The sequence below is a fragment of the Hemiscyllium ocellatum genome, chromosome 5 (genome assembly GCF_020745735.1).
Source record: "Hemiscyllium ocellatum isolate sHemOce1 chromosome 5, sHemOce1.pat.X.cur, whole genome shotgun sequence".
NCBI lineage: Eukaryota > Metazoa > Chordata > Chondrichthyes > Orectolobiformes > Hemiscylliidae > Hemiscyllium > Hemiscyllium ocellatum.
The window spans coordinates 140199813-140219031 of NC_083405.1; the positions used below are offsets into that span (position 1 = coordinate 140199813).

Consider the following 19219-nt stretch of genomic DNA (forward strand, 5'->3'; position numbering starts at 1 on the left):
CCATCAACAACTTCTCATGTCCCCTCTTGGCTCTTCTTAGCCCTCTCTAAGGGCTTTTCTTTAGTTCTTTTCTGGCTAACTTATAACTCTCAAGCCCCCTAACTGAGCCTTGACGCCTCCTCTCCACATAAGCTGCCTTCATCCTCTTGATAAGAACTTCAACTTCTTTAGTAAACCATAGCTCCCTCTCTCAACAACTACCTCCCTGCCCTATAGGTATATACTTGTCAAGGACCCGCAGTAGTTGTTCCTTGAATAAGCTCCACATTTCAAGTGTGTCCATCCCCTGCAGTTTCCTTCCCCATCTTATGCATCCTAAATCACATCATTGCCTATCTCCCCGTTATACCTATTTCCCTGCAGTATATATCTATTCCTGCCCATTGCTATTATAAACATAACTGAATTGTGGTCACTATTGCCAAAGTGCTCACCTACTTTCAAATCTAACACCTCGCCTGGTACATCCCTCAGTACCCAATCCAATATGGCATCTCCCCTTGTTGGCCTGTCTCCATACTGAGTCAGCAAATTCTCCTGTACACATTGAACAAAAACTGACCCATCTAAACTACTTGAACTGAAGTATTCCCAATCAATATTGGGGAAGTTAAAGTCCCCTATTACAACTCTGTTACTCTCTCTCCTATCGAGAATCACCTTTGCTGTCCTTTCCTCTACATCCTTGGAACAATTCGGAGGCCTACAGAAAACTCCCAACAGGGTGACCTCCTTTCCTGTTTCCACCTCAGTCAATCTACCTCAGTGGATGAGTCCTCAAACATTACCTCAGCTGCTCTAACACTACTCTTGACTAACAATGCCACACCCCCCTCTTTTACCATCTTCTCTGTTCTTACTGAAACATCTAAATCCCGGAATCTGCAACAATCATTCCTGTTCCTCCTTCCAGCCACATATCTGAAATTCCCTTTTATTCTCCGACAGTGTCCCTGATTCCAGATCTTACAGCTAGAGGAGCATCCTTTATCTATGATGTTAGGAATTTTAAGTTGCAATGAGATCACCTCTTATTCTTCTAAATGCCAGAGAACAAGAACCCATTCTCACCAATCTGTCTTCACAGGACATCCCAGGAATTACTAAGGTAAGAGTGACTACCCTTGACCTCAAGGTCGCATTTGACCGTGTGGTGTAAAGGAGCCCTATCAAAACTAGAGCCAGTGGACATTGGGGACAAACCTCTGTTTGGTGTCATACCTGACACATAGGAAGATGGTTGTCGTTGTTGAAGGTCAGTCATCTCAGTTCCAGGACATCTCTGCAGAAGTTCCTCAGAATAATGCCCTAGGCCAACCATCTTCAGCTGCTTCATCAACAAGCATCCCTCCATCATAAGGTCAAAAGTGGGCATGTTTGCTGATGATTACAAAATGTCTGGTCACGAATGGTCCTAAACAATTTCCGGGCATGTATTAGAGTTAATAAGACTGAATGCAACCACTCTGTCCATACCCATCACTTTCAACACTCTATAGTGTTGTCACTGCAGAAAGAGTTTTAAATTTTCAACCTATAGTCCTCTGAACTCCCTCCCTCTACATATGTATAGACAAAAGACATGGTGTTATGAATGGAGAAAAAATACTGGGGAAACACTTCAGTATCTCAGAGGGATATAGATAAGCTGCAGAGCTGGGCTGAGAGGTGGCAAATGGAGTTTAATGTGGAAAAGTGTAAGGCGATTCACTTTGGAAGGAGTAACAGGAAATTCAGAGTACTGGGCTGATGGTAAGATTCTTGATAGTGTGGATGAGCAGAGAGATCACGCTGTCCATGTACATAGATCCCTGAAAATTGCCGCCCAGGTTGATAGGGTTGTTAAGAAGGCATGTGGTCTATTGGCTTTTATTGGTAGAGGGATTGAGTTTCGGAGCCATGAGATCATATTACAGCTGTACAAAACTTTGGTGTAGCCACACTTGGAGTATTGTGTACAGTTCCAGTCACCATATTGTAGGAAGGATATGGAAGCTTTGGAAAGGCTTCAGAGGAGATTTACTAGGATGTTGCCTGGTATGGAGGGAAGATCTTATGAGGAAAGGCTGAGGGAACTGAGGCTGTTTTCGTTAAAGAGGAGGTTGAGAGGTGACTTAATTGGGACGTATAAGATAATCAGAGCGTTAGATAGGGTGGACAGTGAGAGCCTTTTTCCTCAGATGGTGAAGGCCAGCATGAGAGGACATAGCTTTAAACTGAGGGTGACAGATATAGGACAGAAATCAGAGGTAGTTCCTTTACTCAGAGAGTAGTAGGGGCGTGGAAAGGACGCCTGCATCAGTAATAGACTTGCCAACTTTAAGGGCATTGAAATGGTTATTGGATAGTCATATGGACAAGAATGGAATAGTGTAGGATGGATGGGCTTCAGATTGGTTCGGTTAAAAACAATGCAGACGCTGGAAACCATATTTTGGATGAGTAGTGCTGGAAGAGCACAGCATCCGAGGATGCTGCCTGGACTGCTGTTCTCTTCCAGCACCACTAATCCAAAATTCAGACTGATTCCACAGGCTGGCGGAACATCAAGGGATGAAAGGCCTGTACTGCGCTGTCATGTTCTATGTTCTATTTAATTGAAAAGAAGTTCTGGGATTAACATATCAAAGAGCAGAAACCAGCACATCCCATTCTAAAAGATGAAAGACTGAATCTAAAATTGTTTAATGTATCATTACATCTCCATCACACTATACTCCTGTGGCTATAAAATCTGTATTTTATGGTCTTATCCACCACAACCACTTGATGAAGGAGCGGACCTTTGAAATCTTGTGCTTTCAAATAAATCTATGGTGCTGTGTGATTTTTTTTTAAACTTTGTCCACTCTAGTCCAACACTGGCACCTTTATGTCCTAGAACGACAAAGGCAGCAATAATATGGGGACATGACCGCTTGCCAGCTTTCTTCCAAGCCATTCACTATCCTGACTTGGAAACATGTTGCTCCTCCTTCAGTGTCACTGGAGCAAAGTCCTGGAGTCCATTTCTCACATTACTATGATATCCCTACTTGGCAAGGGACTTCAGCAATTCAAAAAGCCTTTGTGGAGGGCAACTAAGTTTGGGAAATAAATGTTGTGTAACCACTAATGTCACATCCCATGAATGAATTTTTAAAATGTTAGCTTGCGGATACAGTAAGGAATTAGATTGGCAAATGAAGTGTTACATAGGGATCTAAAAGAAATTTAAAAGTAGAGAAGTTTTGCGAGAGAACATTGCTGATACTACATTTCGAGTACTGTGTAGAGATTTATTTATCTGACTTAAAAAAGGACATTCTTGCATTAAGTATTTCAGAGAAAATGGACCAAGTGGATTCCTGGAATGATTTGGAGATGCCGGTGTTGGACTGGGGTATACAAAGTTAAAAATCACACAACACCAGGTTATAGTCCAACAGGTTTAATTGGAAGCACACTAGCTTTCGGAGCGACGCTCCTTCATCAGGTGATAGTGGAGGGCTCAATCCTAACACACAGAATTTATAACAAAAATTTATAGTGTGATGGAGCTGAAATTATACATTGAAAAACTGATTGTCTGTTAAGCTTTTCATCTGTTAGAATACACTGATGGTTTCACTTCTCTCATGAGTAAATCACAAAACCTTTTTTAAAAAAATGTTGCATTCTTGGGTTAGCTGTTAACAATGGTGATAGCTAGACAATATGTTGAAGGTGTTAGCCCCCTGTGTTCTCTGTCTATGACCTGATGTTTAGATCGATTCTAATCTAAAAAGTGAGATAACGGAGTTTTACATGAATTCATGCAGTTTTTGAGCTCAGAGTTCTACATGAATACTTCTAGTTTTTGAGCAAAGTACAATGTAACCCTGCAAGTACAAATTCACCCCACAAAATATATGTGTGCATGTGGGTCTTTGTCTATCTGTATGTGTGTGTCTGTCTGGGTTGGGATGGTGAGTGTGAGAAAGTGTATGTGTGTGCCGAAGGGCCTGTGCTGCGCTGTATTGTTCTATGTTTTATGTATGATTGAAACTCAGTAAAACCTTTTCTCATAAGACAGTGTTATCATCCCAGATACTCCTACACCCACACACACAGGCACACATAGAACATAGATACAGCACAGAACAAGCCCTTCGGCCCATGATGTTGTGCCGAACATTTGTCCTAGCTTAAGCACCTATCCATGTACCTTTCCAATTGCCGCTTAAAGGCCACCAATGATTCTGACTCTGTCACTCCATGCAGTTAATTTGTTTAAAAAAAAGGGGATGTCAGGGGTAGGTTGTTTACCCAGAGAGTGGTGGGGGCATGGAATGCGCTGCCTGTGGGAGTGGCAGAGTCAGAATCTTTTGTGTGTGTAGTGAGTGCAGAGTGTCTTAAGTCTGTGAGGGGGTGCATGTGTGAGTGTGTGTGTCTGTAACGGTGTGTGTGAGTGTGTGCACGTCTTTGTGTATGTGTGTCCGTGTGTATGTGTGTATAGGAGTGCCATTGTGTGGGTGAGATTGTGTGGGTGTAGGAGTATCTGGGATGATAACATTGTCTTATGTGAAATATTTTCCCTGCACTTCTTCCTTAAAGTTTCCCCTCTCACCTTGAACCTGTGCCCTGTTGTAGTTGACCTTCCCACCTTGAGAAAAGCCTCTGACTATCCATCCTATCTGTGCCCCTCATAATTTTGTAGACCTCGATCAAGTCTCCCATCAGCCTCCATCTTTTCAGTTAAAACAATCTGAGTTTATTATGGGATATGACGAAATGGCTGAGGCATTGAACAGGCATTTTGCATTGGTCTTCACAGTGGAGGATACTCATAAAATGCCAGTAAGTGACAGAGACGAAGGTAGGTGAGAAACTGGAAACAATTATTATTATGAAAGAGCTAGTGTTGGGTAAGCTAATAGACCTAAGGACAGACAAGTCTCCTGGCCCTGATGGAATGCATCCCAGGATACTAAAAGAAATGGCGGGAGAAGTAGCAGGTGGACTGGCGGTAATTTTCTAAAATTTGCTGGACTTTGGGCAGTCCCAGCAGATTGGAAAATAGCAAGTGTGATGCCACTGTTTAAAAAGGGAAGTAGACAAAAGTTGGGGAATTATAGACCAGCGAGATTAACCTCTGCAGTGAGGAAGATGCTTGAGTCTATTATCAAGGAACAAATAGTAGGGCATCTTGATAGAAATTGTCCCATTGTACAAATGCAGCATGGGTTCATGAAGGGCAGGTCACGCTTCACAAATCTTTTGGAATTCTGTGAAGACATTTCAAGCAAGGTGGACAAAGGGGACCCAGTGGATGTGGTGTACCTAGATTTCCAAAAGGCTTTTGACAAGGTGCAACGCACAAGACTGCTACTTAAGATTAGGATGCATGCTATTCGGGGTAGAGTATTAGCATGGAGGGTTGATTGACTGACAGAAAGAAAAGAGTGGGATAAATGAGTGCTATTCTGGCTGGCATTCAGTGACAAGTGGTGTGCCTGAGGGATCGATGTTGGGACCATAATTATTTACAATTTATATAGATGATTTGGAGTTGGGGACCACATGTACGGTGTCAAAGTTTGCCAATGACACTAAGATGAGTGGCAAAGCAACGTGTGCAGAGGATTGTGAAACTTTGCACAGAAACATAGATACATTGAATGAGTGGGCAAAGGTCTGATGTTAATAAATGTGAAGTCATCTATTTTGGTAGGAATAACAGCAAAACAGATTATTACTTGAATGGTAAAACATTGCAGCATGCTGCTACACAGAGAGACCTGGGTGTCCTTGTGCATGAATCACCGAACGTTGGTCTGCAGCTACAGTGTGTAATTAGGAAGGAAAATGGAATTTTGTCCTTCATTGCTAAAGGGTTGAGTTTAAAAGCAGGAAGGTTATGTTGCAGCTGTACAAGGTTCTGCTGAGACCACACCTGGAGTAATGTGTGCAATTTTGGTTTCCTTACTTGAGAAAGGATGTCCTGGCACTGGAGGGAGTGCAGAGGAGGTTCACTCATTTGATTCCAGGGTTGAGGGGGTTGGTTTACGAGGAGAGGTTGAATAGATTGGGATTATATTCATTGCAATTCAGAATAATGAGGGGGGATCTTATAGAAACATATAATATTATAAAGGGAATTGATAAAGTAGAAATAGATAGGATGTTTTCACTGGCAGGTGAAACTAGAACAAGAGGGCATGGCCTCAAAATTAGAGGAAACAGGCTTAGAGCTGAACTGAGAAGGAACTTCTTCACCCAGAGGGTTGTTAATCGATGGAATTCCTTGCCCAGTGAAGTAGTTGATGCTACTTCAGTAATCACTTTTAAAGCTAAGATAGATACATTTTTTGAAAAATAAAGGAATTAAGGGATATGGTTAAAACACGGGTAAGTGGAGCTGAGTCCATGAAAAGATCAGCCAAAATCTCACTGAATGGCAGAGCAGACTCGAAGGGCCAGACGGCGGACTCCTGCTCTTAGTTCATATGTTCAATGTTTATCCAACCTCTCCTCTTAACTAAATTCTTACAAACCAGGCAACATCCTGGTAAACCTTCTCTGCATCCTCTTCAAAGCATCCATATTCCAGTAGTCTAGTGACCAGAACTGCATACAATATTCCAAGTGTGGCCTAACTAAAGTTATGTTACAGCTGTATAAAACTCAACAAACTAATGACCATCTTAAGTGTTACCACTTTCAGGGATTTGTGGACCTGTATGCCCAGATCCCTCAATATGTCAATGCTCCCAAGGGCTCTGCCATTAAATGTATAATTGTCATTTAAATTTGATCTTCCAAAATGCATCACCTCACATTTGACTGGATTAAACCCTTTCTCTGCCCAAATCTGCAATCTATCTATATCCCACTGTATCTTTTGATGCTCTATCCTCACTGTCTGCAACTCCACCAAATTTGCACTTCTCTGCAAACTTACTAATTACCACCCACATTTTCCTGCAGTCCATTTCTATATATTACAAACAACAAAGGTTCCAGCATTAATCATTCTGCAGAACATGGCTAATTACTTATCTCCATTCCAAAAAGCATCCTTCCACTGATGCTGTCTTCCATGACCAAGCCAAGTTTGTATCCATCAAGTCAGCTCACTCTTGATCCCATGAGACTACCTTTTGTACTATCCTGCCATGAGGTACTTTATCAAATACCTTACTAAAGTCCATGTAGACAATATCCATTACCGTTCCCACATCAATCATTCTTGTCACCTCCTCAAAGAAAATTCAATCAAGTGGTGAGACATGACCTTCCCCTCTCAAACCCATGCTGCTTATCACTAACAAACCCATTTGATTCCAAATGTGAATAAATCCTGTCTCTCAATTTCTTCTCCAAAAAGCTTCCCCACCACTGACATCAGTCTCACCAGCTTATAATTTCCTAATTATCTCTGTATCCCTCCTTAAACAAAGGAACGATATTGGCCATTTTCCAGTCCTCTGGAACCTTGTCTGAGGTCAAAAGGATGAAAAGAAATTTGTTCAGGCCCCAGCTATTTCCTCCCTTGTCTCCCATAATATCCTGGGATATATTCCGTCTGGTCCTAAGGACCTGGAAGCCTTAATACATTTCAAGACATTCAGCAGTTCATTATGTTGATCTGCCAGAGTATAACCCTCCTAACTCCCCATTTGAGTCCCTTCCTACTTTCTCTATCTTCTTTAAGGATTTCATCTATTTTTAGTTGCCTAGACCTTAGGTATGTTTCCCATTTTTTTGACTAAATTGATAATTTCCTTTGACATCCAAAGTTCCTGAATCCTGCCATTCCTGACCTTCATTTTCACAGGAACAAGCATTCTTATACTTTAAACAACTGGTCCTTAAAACATTCCCCTATGTCAGATGTGGATTTACCCAAAAAAGCTGCTCCCAATCCACATTCTCCAATTCTTGCCTAATTCGGCTACTATTGGCCTGTCCCCAGTTTAATACCTTCATCCAAGGTTCACTCTTGCCCTTACCTATAAGTTTCTGAAAACTTATAGAACTATGATCACTATTCCCCGTGAAACTTTGAACATTTGGTTCATTTCCTATAGCAGGTCCAGTACAACAACTCTCTCAGACTATCCACGTACTGTTTCAAAAATCCCTTCTGGACACACCGAACAAATTGCTCTCCATCCACACGCCTGGCACTAAGTGAGTCCCAGTCAATATGGGGGAAGTTAAAATCACTCACCACAATAACCCTATTACTTGAACATCTTTCCAGAATCTGACTACATATCTTTATTTTCATTAGAAAAATGGAGATTGGCGGGGGGGGAACCTCATTAAGGTTTACAAAATCATGAAGGGTATAGACAGGGTGGGTAGAGCCAAGCTTTTTCCCAGGGTGAAGGATTCAATAATGAGAGGTCACGCTTTCAAGGTGAGAGGTGAAAAGTTTAAGGAGGATACATGTGGCAAGTATTCCACACAGAGGGTGGTGGGCATTTGGAACGCGTTGCCAGTAGAGGTGGTAGAGGTAGGCACGGGAGATTCATTTAAGATGTGTCAGGACAGATGCCTGAGTAGGTGGGGAGCAAAGGGATACAGTTGCTGTGGGTGGCACGGTGGCACAGTGGTTAGCACTGCTGCCTCACAGCGCCTGAGACCCAGGTTCAATTCCCAACTCAGGCAACTGACTGTGTGGAGTTTGCACGTTCTCCCTGTGTCTGCGTGGGTTTCCTCCGGGTGCTCCGTTTTCCTCCCACAGTCCAAAGATGTGCGGGTCAGGTGAATTGGCATGCTAAATGTTAGGTAAGGGGTAAATGTAAGGGTAGTGGTATGGGTGGGTTGCGCTCTGGCGGGTCGGTGTGGACTTGTTGGGCCGAAGGGCCTGTTTCCACACTGTAAGTAATCTAATCTAACCTAATTGACCGACAGGTTTAGACAGAAGATTTGGATTAGCTCAGGCTTGAAGTGCTGAAGGGCCTGTTCCTAGGCTGTAAATTTTCTTTGTTCTTTGTTCTCTATCTCCTCCTCTATCTCCCACTGGTAGCTAGGAGGTCTGTAGTATAATCCCAACATTGTAACTGCACCTTTCCTATTCCTGAGCTATACTCATAATACTAAGAGTTGTATAGCAGAGAAGCAGACCCTTTGGTTCAACTTGTTCATGCCAACCAGATATCCTAAATTAATCTAGTCCCATTTGTCAGCATTTGGACCATATCCCTCTAAACCCTTCCTATTCATATAACCATCCAAACTCCTTTAAAATGTTGTCGTTGTACCAGCCTCCACCACTTCCTCTGGCAACTCATTCCATACACGTACCACCCTCTGTATGAAAATGTTGCTCCTCAGGTCTCTTTTTAATCTTTCCCCTCTCACTTTAAACCTACGCCCCCTGGTTTTAATTTCCCCACCCTGGGGAACAGACATTGGCTAACCACCCTATCCATGCCCCTCATGATTTTATAAACCCTCATGATACCACCACACCAGTAACATTGTATAAGACTGGAGCACTTTGTGGGCTAGAAACTGTGTAATGGTAACCAGTAGCTGGTGGAATTTAAATTCACCTGATACATCTGGAATATATAGCTAGTCAAAGGTTTTTTTTAAACCTACCTGGATCACTAAAGTCGTTAAGGAAGAAGGTACCGTTCTTGTGATCTACACGGGACTCCAGAACCAAGTGAAGTAGTTGCCTCTTAATTGCCCTAATTATCCTAAGTGAGTTGAATAAGTCATTCTCTAAGGATAACCAACAAATGTTAGCCTTAATGGTGACATCTATGTATCATGAAAAGTAAAGATGGCTCCCTGTAAGATATCAGTGAATCATTGAGTTCTTCTGAAAGTTTCTTTTTCTGTTGTCACCCACAATGTATTAGCCTGATTAAGTTAAAATTGTCAATGATGGGATTTGCTAGTCCTCATGTAGTCTCTAGTGGGTAGCTTTATTCACTAGTTGAAAAGGCATTGAATGAGTTACAAGTGAGTTTAATGGTAAAGTGCTACCACACCACAGTGTGAGTAAACAGAAATGGAGACTACCTTGTATGTGACCTATCTTTTTTCATTCTCTTCAGTTCCTGAGAGTGAGGACATTAACAGGATCAACCTACACCTGCAAATCTGGGATGTCTTTTACTGGCAGCTTGATAGAACGATTCATGCTGGTGGATTGTAATGCAGTTCTCTGTGGTTCCTACAGGTAAGTGATAGACTAACTATCCTTTATCAGGACACTTAACTTCTGAAGCATGCAGTAGGTATTTTCTAATCAACCTGCTTAGAGATGTTCGTACTTCTGGAGCAGATGGTACTTGAATCAGGCCTCCTGGCTCAGATGTTAGGACAGACACTATCACTGCAGGACAAAAATTCCACCTGAAGCACGTAGTATGCTAATACTGAAACACAGCCCTTTTAATCCAGTGCAAGATCATTATCTCCCACAGGAAAAACCTGTTTCTAATGCCAACAGCCTGAGGTGTTTACAAGCTGTTGATACTAATTTAAAGGAGAGGCACTCTGAAAGCAAGTACTACCAAATAAACCAGTTGGACTATAACCTGGTGTTGTGTAATTTTAAACTTTGTCCACCCCAGTCCAACACCAGCACCTCCACATCTTGTCTTATCTTCACAGTTCATTGCTGCATGTGTGCTGTTTACTCACTGTTGAACATCGACCTATTTTCTCTCATACTTTAACCTGAGAGTTGAAAGGATTCTCTTGATCAAGACAGGAACCCCACTCTGTAAAGTCAGTTTGGGCTGAGTGAATAAAGTTTGGCTGTTTGCTTCAGTAGTCATTTGTGAAAGAACTTGAAAAATGTGAATGGACCTTTCATTTTTATCAATCAGAAAAGGAAGAGGCTAAATCTAAACCTACAAAAGAGCATGGACAGATTAACTGAATGAGTGACATAATGGTAGGTAGAGTTCACAGTGGAGAATTGTAAGGCCGTTTATTTTAGCTCCACCAAAGGCAAATAAGAATATTTTTTAATGATGAGAGGCTAGGATCTGCGGAGATCCAAATGGAATTGCATCTGTGTTCAAAAGAAATTAATAAAAACCGCCAGACAATTGAAATAAATAATGGAGGAAGCTTGTGGAATTTTGTTAAAGACTTATTCTTGGCAAATTTGCTAAAAATGTCTCAGACAATGAGAAGTTAAAGCTTGTTCTACTATATGTGATGATGATCTCTCACCTAAAAGAAATGACATGGCAGCCCGTTCACTAGTTGGCTTTGAAGGCAGTAGTGGCACTCATTCATTTCCATGTCCAGAATGTTACTAGGAGTGTTTTGTGGAGTGTTCAGTTTTTATGAAATGTTTCTAGGGAACAGAACTATGATCATCAGTGATGATTGAGATTGAATGTTCATTAATGCAATGGTACTATTTAATTTCTCTTTCCTTATCCTCCAGCTTTATGTGGTCCTTTGAGAAGATTCATCGCAGTATTGTTCAACGATTTCAGGGAGAACTTGTAGCAATTTTCGATGAAGAATTTCGAATTCTTTTTGCCCAGTCTCACCCTCTCCCTGGTGTAGAGAATCTCATGCCAGAACCAGATAATTTTTACACAGTGAAATCATACCAGCCTACAGACAGATGGCGACGCAAACAAATCCCTAGATTTAAGCATCAAGAGGACATGCTTTCACAGCATTCTGGTTATTCCTGGGCAGACCCGGATCGTGATCAGTTTGGCCACAGTTTTAGACAGAATGATGTCTACAGGCAAAACAAGGAGGAAGTTGGCATTAGAGGCTTCATGAGACAGTTTACACATATTCAACAGGATGATTTTCGGTTTGATCCTACATCCAGTGCTGTTATGAGAGCAAAGCAGATGGAAATTAATGCATTTAAAAGGAGAAGTTACGCAGAAGGGACTTTTGAAAGTTATGATTCCATGGAACGTAGATATGGAAGAATAAGTGAGCATTATGATGAATTAGATGCTAGATCTGAGCAATTATTCAGAGAAAAGAGGTATCCTTTGGAGCCTGGATTAACAAGGAATAGGTTCAGCTCATTTAACACTAAGCATGTAAAGGATGGCCTGGGAATACTTGAACGATTTAGACAAAACAGAACAACTCAGCATCAGTACAATGAGTCAGCAGAACAACCGAGGCACTGGTACGATCTAAAGAATCGTGAAGATTCCTGTCTGACTGGTTTACCGCTCCATCCACTTCCGGCAAACTATGAACCTTCCAACTCCTCCAAAGAGGTCCGGCATGGTTCAAGTGATCTTGATCCAGTAGGTGATGGAAGGCTAGGGCAGAAAATACAGAAGCGCCCCAACATTGGCCAATCATATGCCTGTCAAAAGTCACCAACTCAGAAACAGGTTCTGGATCCAAAAATGCTTTTCACAGAGTCCAGTCTGGGTCGAAAGTCTGATGATCAACCCACCAAACATGGGCTGAGAAGATGGAGAATTGGCTCCTATTTCAGTTATCAGGATGAGCACCCCGAGCAGCTTGAAGATGATGTTCCTGCACCACATGAATCTCAGAGCAACAATGAAGTGCTTCATGATTCAAGGCAAAACACAACACCTTTAGAGAAACCCTTGTTCAGAGAACCTACACATATTACAAGTTTTAAACGTTTGGATCTCTATAACTCAAAGTCTCCAAAAGCAGACTTAACTGATGACCAATCTCTTTCATCGGATAAAGGATATGAGGAGCGGAATATGAAGTTGGCAAAACATGAATCCATGCGTAGTAAACTCAACCCTATGTTACAAAGGAGCTCCAGACTGCGTTCTTCACTGATCTTCAATAATTCCAAAACAGAACAACACATTGCACAAAAAGGGAAAGGAATCCGGAGCATCAGGGAGCAGAAACAGGAAGAAGAAAAGGAACCTGAAGGGATTCAGGAATCTAAAGCAGCTGCAGATTTGCAGGAAAATAGTAGCAATGACCAAACCAAACTAATCCAACATTCAATGCCTGACAAAAACTTGCCAAATGAAACACCCAAAACATTTGAACCAAATCCCAAAGAGGTTTTTATTGGAAAACCACTAGATTTGGACCTGGGTAGGCAGCAGACTGACTCTGCTTTAGGTGGTCATGACCCAGACACTCAAACGAGTGACCAACATAAAGCAAGGCCAAAAGTAGACCTTCAGCTGAGCAAAAAGGTACAAGATGCCATTAACAAAATGACCCAGCGTACATCATTATTAAAAGAAATTAAAACACCACATGTCGTACCATCAGCAAAGACTGAAAAGCTGCCTCTGGACAAACCAGAAAAGGCCTTTAATTCTGTAGCTGGGCAGCAAGGACCCCCACCCTCTCAGCTAGCTATTGAGGCTTTGCAGCCAGGATTCCCACCCTCTGAATCAGCTACTCCAAATAAAGCTGGCAATCCCCAAAGATCCTCTTCTACCTCAAAATTGGAAGATACTGATGGCAATTTAGCAAAGATTAAGATGCATTCATCTGCTGTGTGTCTGGACACAAGAGAGAGTAAAGAGGATGAGACAGGAGAGGAATCTGCAATTTTAAATTCCATTTCAAAGAGTCCTTCAAGGTGGAAAGGTTCTCTCAACCTTCCTGGTGATACAAAATCAAAAGAAATGCGCAGCAATGTAGATGTAGGGCAACCTCTGACTCCAGCCATAGAAAATAAGAATCCTGAAAAGCCATCAAAAATGATCCATAGTGAGATGGTACTTGCCAACTCCGAGAAAGAGGAGAAACCACGTAGGACTCCAGTCAACCCCACTGCGCCCAAAGGTTTACAAACAATCCAAGGGAGCAGGTTTTCCACATCTACCTCCAATGCCCTTTACAGCAGCAATCTTCGAGATGATACCAAGGTCATCCTAGAGCAAATCTCTGCCAACAGCCAGAAGAATCGAGCTGAGAGTGCCAAAGTGCATCATGCCAGCACCAATGAGAATATAACTCCTGGAGAATCAGAGGAAAAGGTTACTCCTGAGTCAGATAAAACAGACTCTGATAAAAAGCAGCAATTTGGTGTCTCAGCAAGGTTTTCAAACTCAATTAAAAACAAAGGCAAAGCCCAGGATGCACCTGACTATATAGATCCTTTAATTAAGAGGATGGACAGTTTTCGAAAAGAGAAACGAGTATACAGCAGGTTTGAAGTTTTCTACAAGAAAGAGGACTCTTCAAAAGCAGAAGAGACTTCTCCAGGCCAACAAGGTGATGGATCACAAGATTCGAAGGACACAGACAGTGGAGACAAAAAGAAAGCTTCAAAAATAATTCCCAAGCTTTTTGGGACATTTAGAAGATTTTAATGCTCCATGTAATTTACTAAACTAAGTGGAGTTGAACCACAAGTACCCAGACTGCTAGTTGTTGGGTGCTTATATTGGTGATTTTTGTTTAAAGGTGCAGAATATCGAACACTGCTATAAATTGTAAGAACAGTTAACCATATACAAATGCTTCAAATATCAGATTTTAGATAAGTGCAGTAACATACAGCAAGACAAGGAAGATAGCACTCTGATCCACTCACTGTAGTGAAAGAATCTTTAAAAGTTGGATGAGAGTCAAGAGATTGTTTGGAGAAGAAAGATGTGTAGACCTGGGCATTAAATACTTTCATTTTACAATCTACCTTCTGTTTAGGATTTCATGGTGCTGGCAGAATATATACAATTTTATAAAGTCAACAACTGAAATGAGTGGGGCCGGGTCTGTTGTCATTAACAGCACTGGAATACTGGTACCTGAACATAGTCTTGAACATAGAGTCACCTTGAAAGAAGAGAAGGTTGAGCACTCTCAGAAACTGGGGAAGAATATACAAAAGCAGATAATTAGTTGCTCTCAGCTACCTTCCCCCAGCCCCACCCCCCCTCCCATTTATCTCTCTATCCTCGACGGTCCCAGCTTCATTCCTGATGAAGAGCTTCTGTCCGAAATGTCGATATTCCTGCTCCTCGGATGCTGCCTGACCTGTTGTGCTTTTCCAGCGCCACACGCTCGACTCTAATCTCCAGCATCTGCAGTCCTCACTTTCGCCCAGATAAATATTAAGTGAAGAAGGCTGATTTTAAATGGGCTATTTTAGGGGTAGCAAGAGAAACAGTGAGATGAACAGAGAAATAATTGCCTTCATACATTAGACAAGTTGTGTACAAGAAGTGAGGTGTTCCAAAATGCCAAAGATGCAGCCAGCCATATACAAACTTGCATTTATAACATGGGATCCACTTCATGACTAAGTGGGAAGTTATAATTTCCTTTTGCTTTTCTAAAAAAACGTTGGTAGCAGTTAAATGTCTACGATTGGTCAAGCAAATGTAATGTAACCTCAGATTTGCATAGTGCAAATGGGTTAGCTATTTGGGTCAATTGTTTGCTATGTATAAAGCCAGTAATTTCACCTACTAGTTCCAGACTGACCAGTGTTAACATCTATGTTAATCTTTTGCACAAACCAGTTCAGTTTAAATATTTTCACTTTCTATTTCCTCTCCCATCCTAATTAGGAACTTGTGTTTTAAGGTACAGCTTCACACACACTGACCATGTTCACATCCCTCACAAAAGTGGCTATTCTTAATTGTTAGCCTTGATTGAAACTATCTGACATCACTGTCTTGCTTATTGTTTATGCGCACACCTTTTCCAACGAGTGACACTGATGTGAGCACCCTGTCAGATATTGTTTTCTCCCAGGTCTGAGAATGTGTGAGCTACTTTATGGAGTCTTTGGTTTCTGATAATAATGTTTATGATAAACAAGGTTTACATTGAATTCACTCGATCTTCCTTGTGTTTTTAAAATTAGCTTCCTCTTATATAGAGCAATACTATCTGCTCTGTGCAAGGTTCTGAACCATGCCTTTGATTTCTTGGTGACGATCTTATATTGCTAAATCTAATCGATGGGATTAACAAGTACTTGCTTTTCTTCTTCCTCATGATAGACATTCAGTTCCATTTTGAATGCACTGATAGATGAAATGGCTACACTGTGCTTGTGAGCTTGATTAGAAACAGCTATTTATGCAATGTATACCAAATGTAAATACTTTTGATACTGTGCATGTTCGTTGTCTACATCCATTAACAAAGCTGTTATTTTGTAATAAGAGAGATGAGGGAAAGGCTTACGTTAACAAATGTAAATTCACTCTGTATTTAAGCCTTTGCTGTACATGTCCTTGAGAGAATCAGGGACCCTATAGACAGAGCTTTTTTTTCAGTTTAAAAGAGTAGAGGAGGCTTTACTCTATATGTAACCCCAAAGTGTCCCTGTCCTGGGCATGATTGTTGGTGATTGTGTAAAGGAAGTTTTACCATTTATCTCACCCCTAACCCCTATCATACCTAATATGGGTGTGTCTGACCATAAGACACAAGTGTAGAAATTAAACCATCTGCCCATCGAATCTGCTCTGCCATTCACTCATGGCTGAGAAGTTTCTCAAACTCATTCTCCCACTTTCTCCCCATAACCTTAGATAGGTTCTTGATTGTCAAAGGGACCAATCTCTGTTTTAAATATACTCAATGACCAGGTTTCCACAGCCTTCTGTGACAATGATTCACCACTCTCTGGCTTAAGAATTTTCTCCTCATCTCCGTTCTAAAAGGTCTTCCTAAGGCTGTGTCCTCAGGTCCTAGTCTCTCCTGCTAATGGAAATCTCTTCCCAATGTCCACTCTGTCCAGGCCATTCAGTATTCTGGAGGAGCAGATGTCTTGACCTTCCTGGGAAGGTACATGCAGGTTAAAGGAGGCAACACAGATGTCGTGGATCCCTTAGGAATCTGGACCAGCAGGCGGCAGGTCAAAGTAACCCTGAAGGTGGACACCAGTAGGAACATCCTCCATCCACTCTGCAGCTTTGCAATCAGGGAACAGTTTCAAGAAAGCTTTTCTTTCAGTTTAAAAGAGTACAGATAGATTTCTATCTATCTTACTCCCGTACTGTTCCAACAGTGTAAGGAGAGCATTACTCTGTATCTACCCTGTGCTGTCCCTGTTCTGAGAGTGTTGAGTATTGACAATAGGCTCCTGAAATGCAAAGTCTTGCAATCTGCTGCACAAGCCCTTCAACAAGTTCAAAGCTAATGGATGTGAAGATGTGGAAGGCTTTTGGAGAGTACAAATCCACTTTCCAATGACTGTAATATTTATTGGAAAGATGATTGAACAGTTAGACAACAAATGAGACAATGTCAGCCTCTGCTATGAAAAAGCAGGATTTCCTATTGCCCCCTGGACACTGTAACTATCTAGATCTTCAGGAAGGGAGAAACATGGAATTATTTAAATTAAATTTTGCTATTTTGTGTGTCCATATATTTTACACCTAGAAGGGAATATTTTCTGTAGTTTATTAATTTGATGTTGAAAGCATTTCTTGACCATCAAGACAAGGAAGGTTTAACTGGGAAGAACATTTTGTAGTCATTTTAATTTAGTTCCAGTTTTCAGAGTCATGCTGGCTCTGGCATTAGGCACCTTCCTCAATTGGCCGTTCATCTTTGGATGCATGTAAACACATTAACTAGCCATGGAAGATGTAACCCAGTCAAAGTCTGTCCTGATATACTTGCCTTCTACCAGATAGGGCTACTCTGGCTAGTTTTTTTTTAAACCTCAGACGGACTGCACTTCAAGAAGGCAGCTCGTCACTATCTTCTCAAACGCAACTAGGAATTGGAAATAAATACTGGACCGCCAGCAATGCCCACATCCACAAGAAAAGTTTTAAACTGTTGTTCTGCCGAGGCAACTGAGTCTGTATTTGGCCGTATCCCAGGTTACACTGTTGTAAGCCTTGCCTGCTCCAAATCAAGAGAAAATATTACCAGTGAAGACATTAAAAAACAAAGTAGATGTGCTTCATCTGTGTGGAACACAGGCGAGACTGCACTTTGGAGTCTTGAGTTCTGTCTGGTCTGCCTGCCTAAACAAAGATATTCTTGCAGCAGTGAATGCAGCAGTGGTTCACCAGACTCATCCCTGGGATGGGGAACTGTCCTAGAAGGAGAGATTAAGCAGATCAAGCTAGTACTCTCTGGAATTTAGAAGAATGAGAGACAAGCTGATAGAAGCTCACAATATATAGATTTCCCAGTAACCAAGGAGTCCAGAATCAGGGTTCACGGTCTGAGTACACAAGGAAGCCATTTAGGATTGAGATGAGGAGAGGCTTATTCACCCAAAGAGTGGCAAGCCAGTGGAATTCTCTGCCACAGAAAGTGATTGAGGCCAGTGAGGAGTTAGATATTGTTCTTGGGGCTAAAAGGATCAAAGGGTTAGGGAAAATGCAGGAACAGGGTACTGAGTTGGATCATCAACTGTCATAATTTTGAATGGCCTCCTTGTATTTTCTAAGTTTCTTTTTGGAATAGAGAGATTTGGTGCAGAAAGGGAGTTTCTGCTGGCAGAGTGGGTTTCTCGAACCAGGGAAAGCAGTCTCAGAGTAGAAGGCAAACCGTTTAGGACTGAGATGAGTAGGAACATCTTCACTCAGAAGGATGAATTCTCAGCTCTTGAGGACTGTGGAATATCAGTCATTAAGCTCAAGAACGGTGAATATATTTTCAGTTACTAATGACATCAAATCATATGGCAATAGCTTGGGAACGTGGCATTGAGGCAGAGTATAAGACACGGTCTAGAAGGCCCATTCTCCCTCCCCCTTCCCCCCCCTCCCCCCCAAACCTTGGTCTTATTTAAGAAAAAACAAGTGTTAAAGTATTTCTGTGGGGATGAGGATTGCAGACTACATGAACAAGTGTGATGTTAGATTTGCTTTATTCCAGGTGATATCAGCGTGACCTGGCTGCACCAGTGAGGAAGGGCAGAGCAGAGAAAACTGCCTTTGTAGCATTCTCTTTATCTTCAATTAACTTAAATGCAATATGGCCTTCTGAAAGGAACCATACTTTCCAAATTTATTTGCAAAATCAAGGATAGATATCTGTTTAATCTAACAGGGTAGGGGATGGGGCAGATTAACAAAATACTAGGCAAGTTTCAACACACATGCTAATATAACTGGAACAAAAGTACCTTTTATACATGTACAATGCTTTGATTACTGACCATATTGTTCTGGAAATCTCAGTACAATATGTAGTAAACCATATTCTCTTGGATTTCAGCACAGCAGCAGCTAAATAAACAGTGTATGGTTTATATTGAGTCAGTTGTCATGTATATTGTACAAAACTGGCTGCTTTTTTCGGATGACAAACTTACATTCTTATTGCATCTTTACTG

General features: G+C 41.5%; 1 protein-coding gene across 1 annotated transcript in view; it reads left to right on the forward strand.

Moving 5' to 3' along the window:
* The window catches only part of fam83hb (family with sequence similarity 83 member Hb), a 109922-nt gene extending 90781 nt beyond the window's left edge, over positions 1–19141 (forward strand). Inside the window, exons 4-5 of the mRNA XM_060825279.1 lie at positions 10041–10165; positions 11393–19141. Coding sequence (XP_060681262.1) covers positions 10041–10165; positions 11393–14264 — 2997 coding nt within the window. The 3' untranslated portion in view covers positions 14265–19141. The remainder of the gene's footprint in view (positions 1–10040; positions 10166–11392) is intronic.
* The last annotated feature ends 78 nt before the right edge of the window (positions 19142–19219 follow it).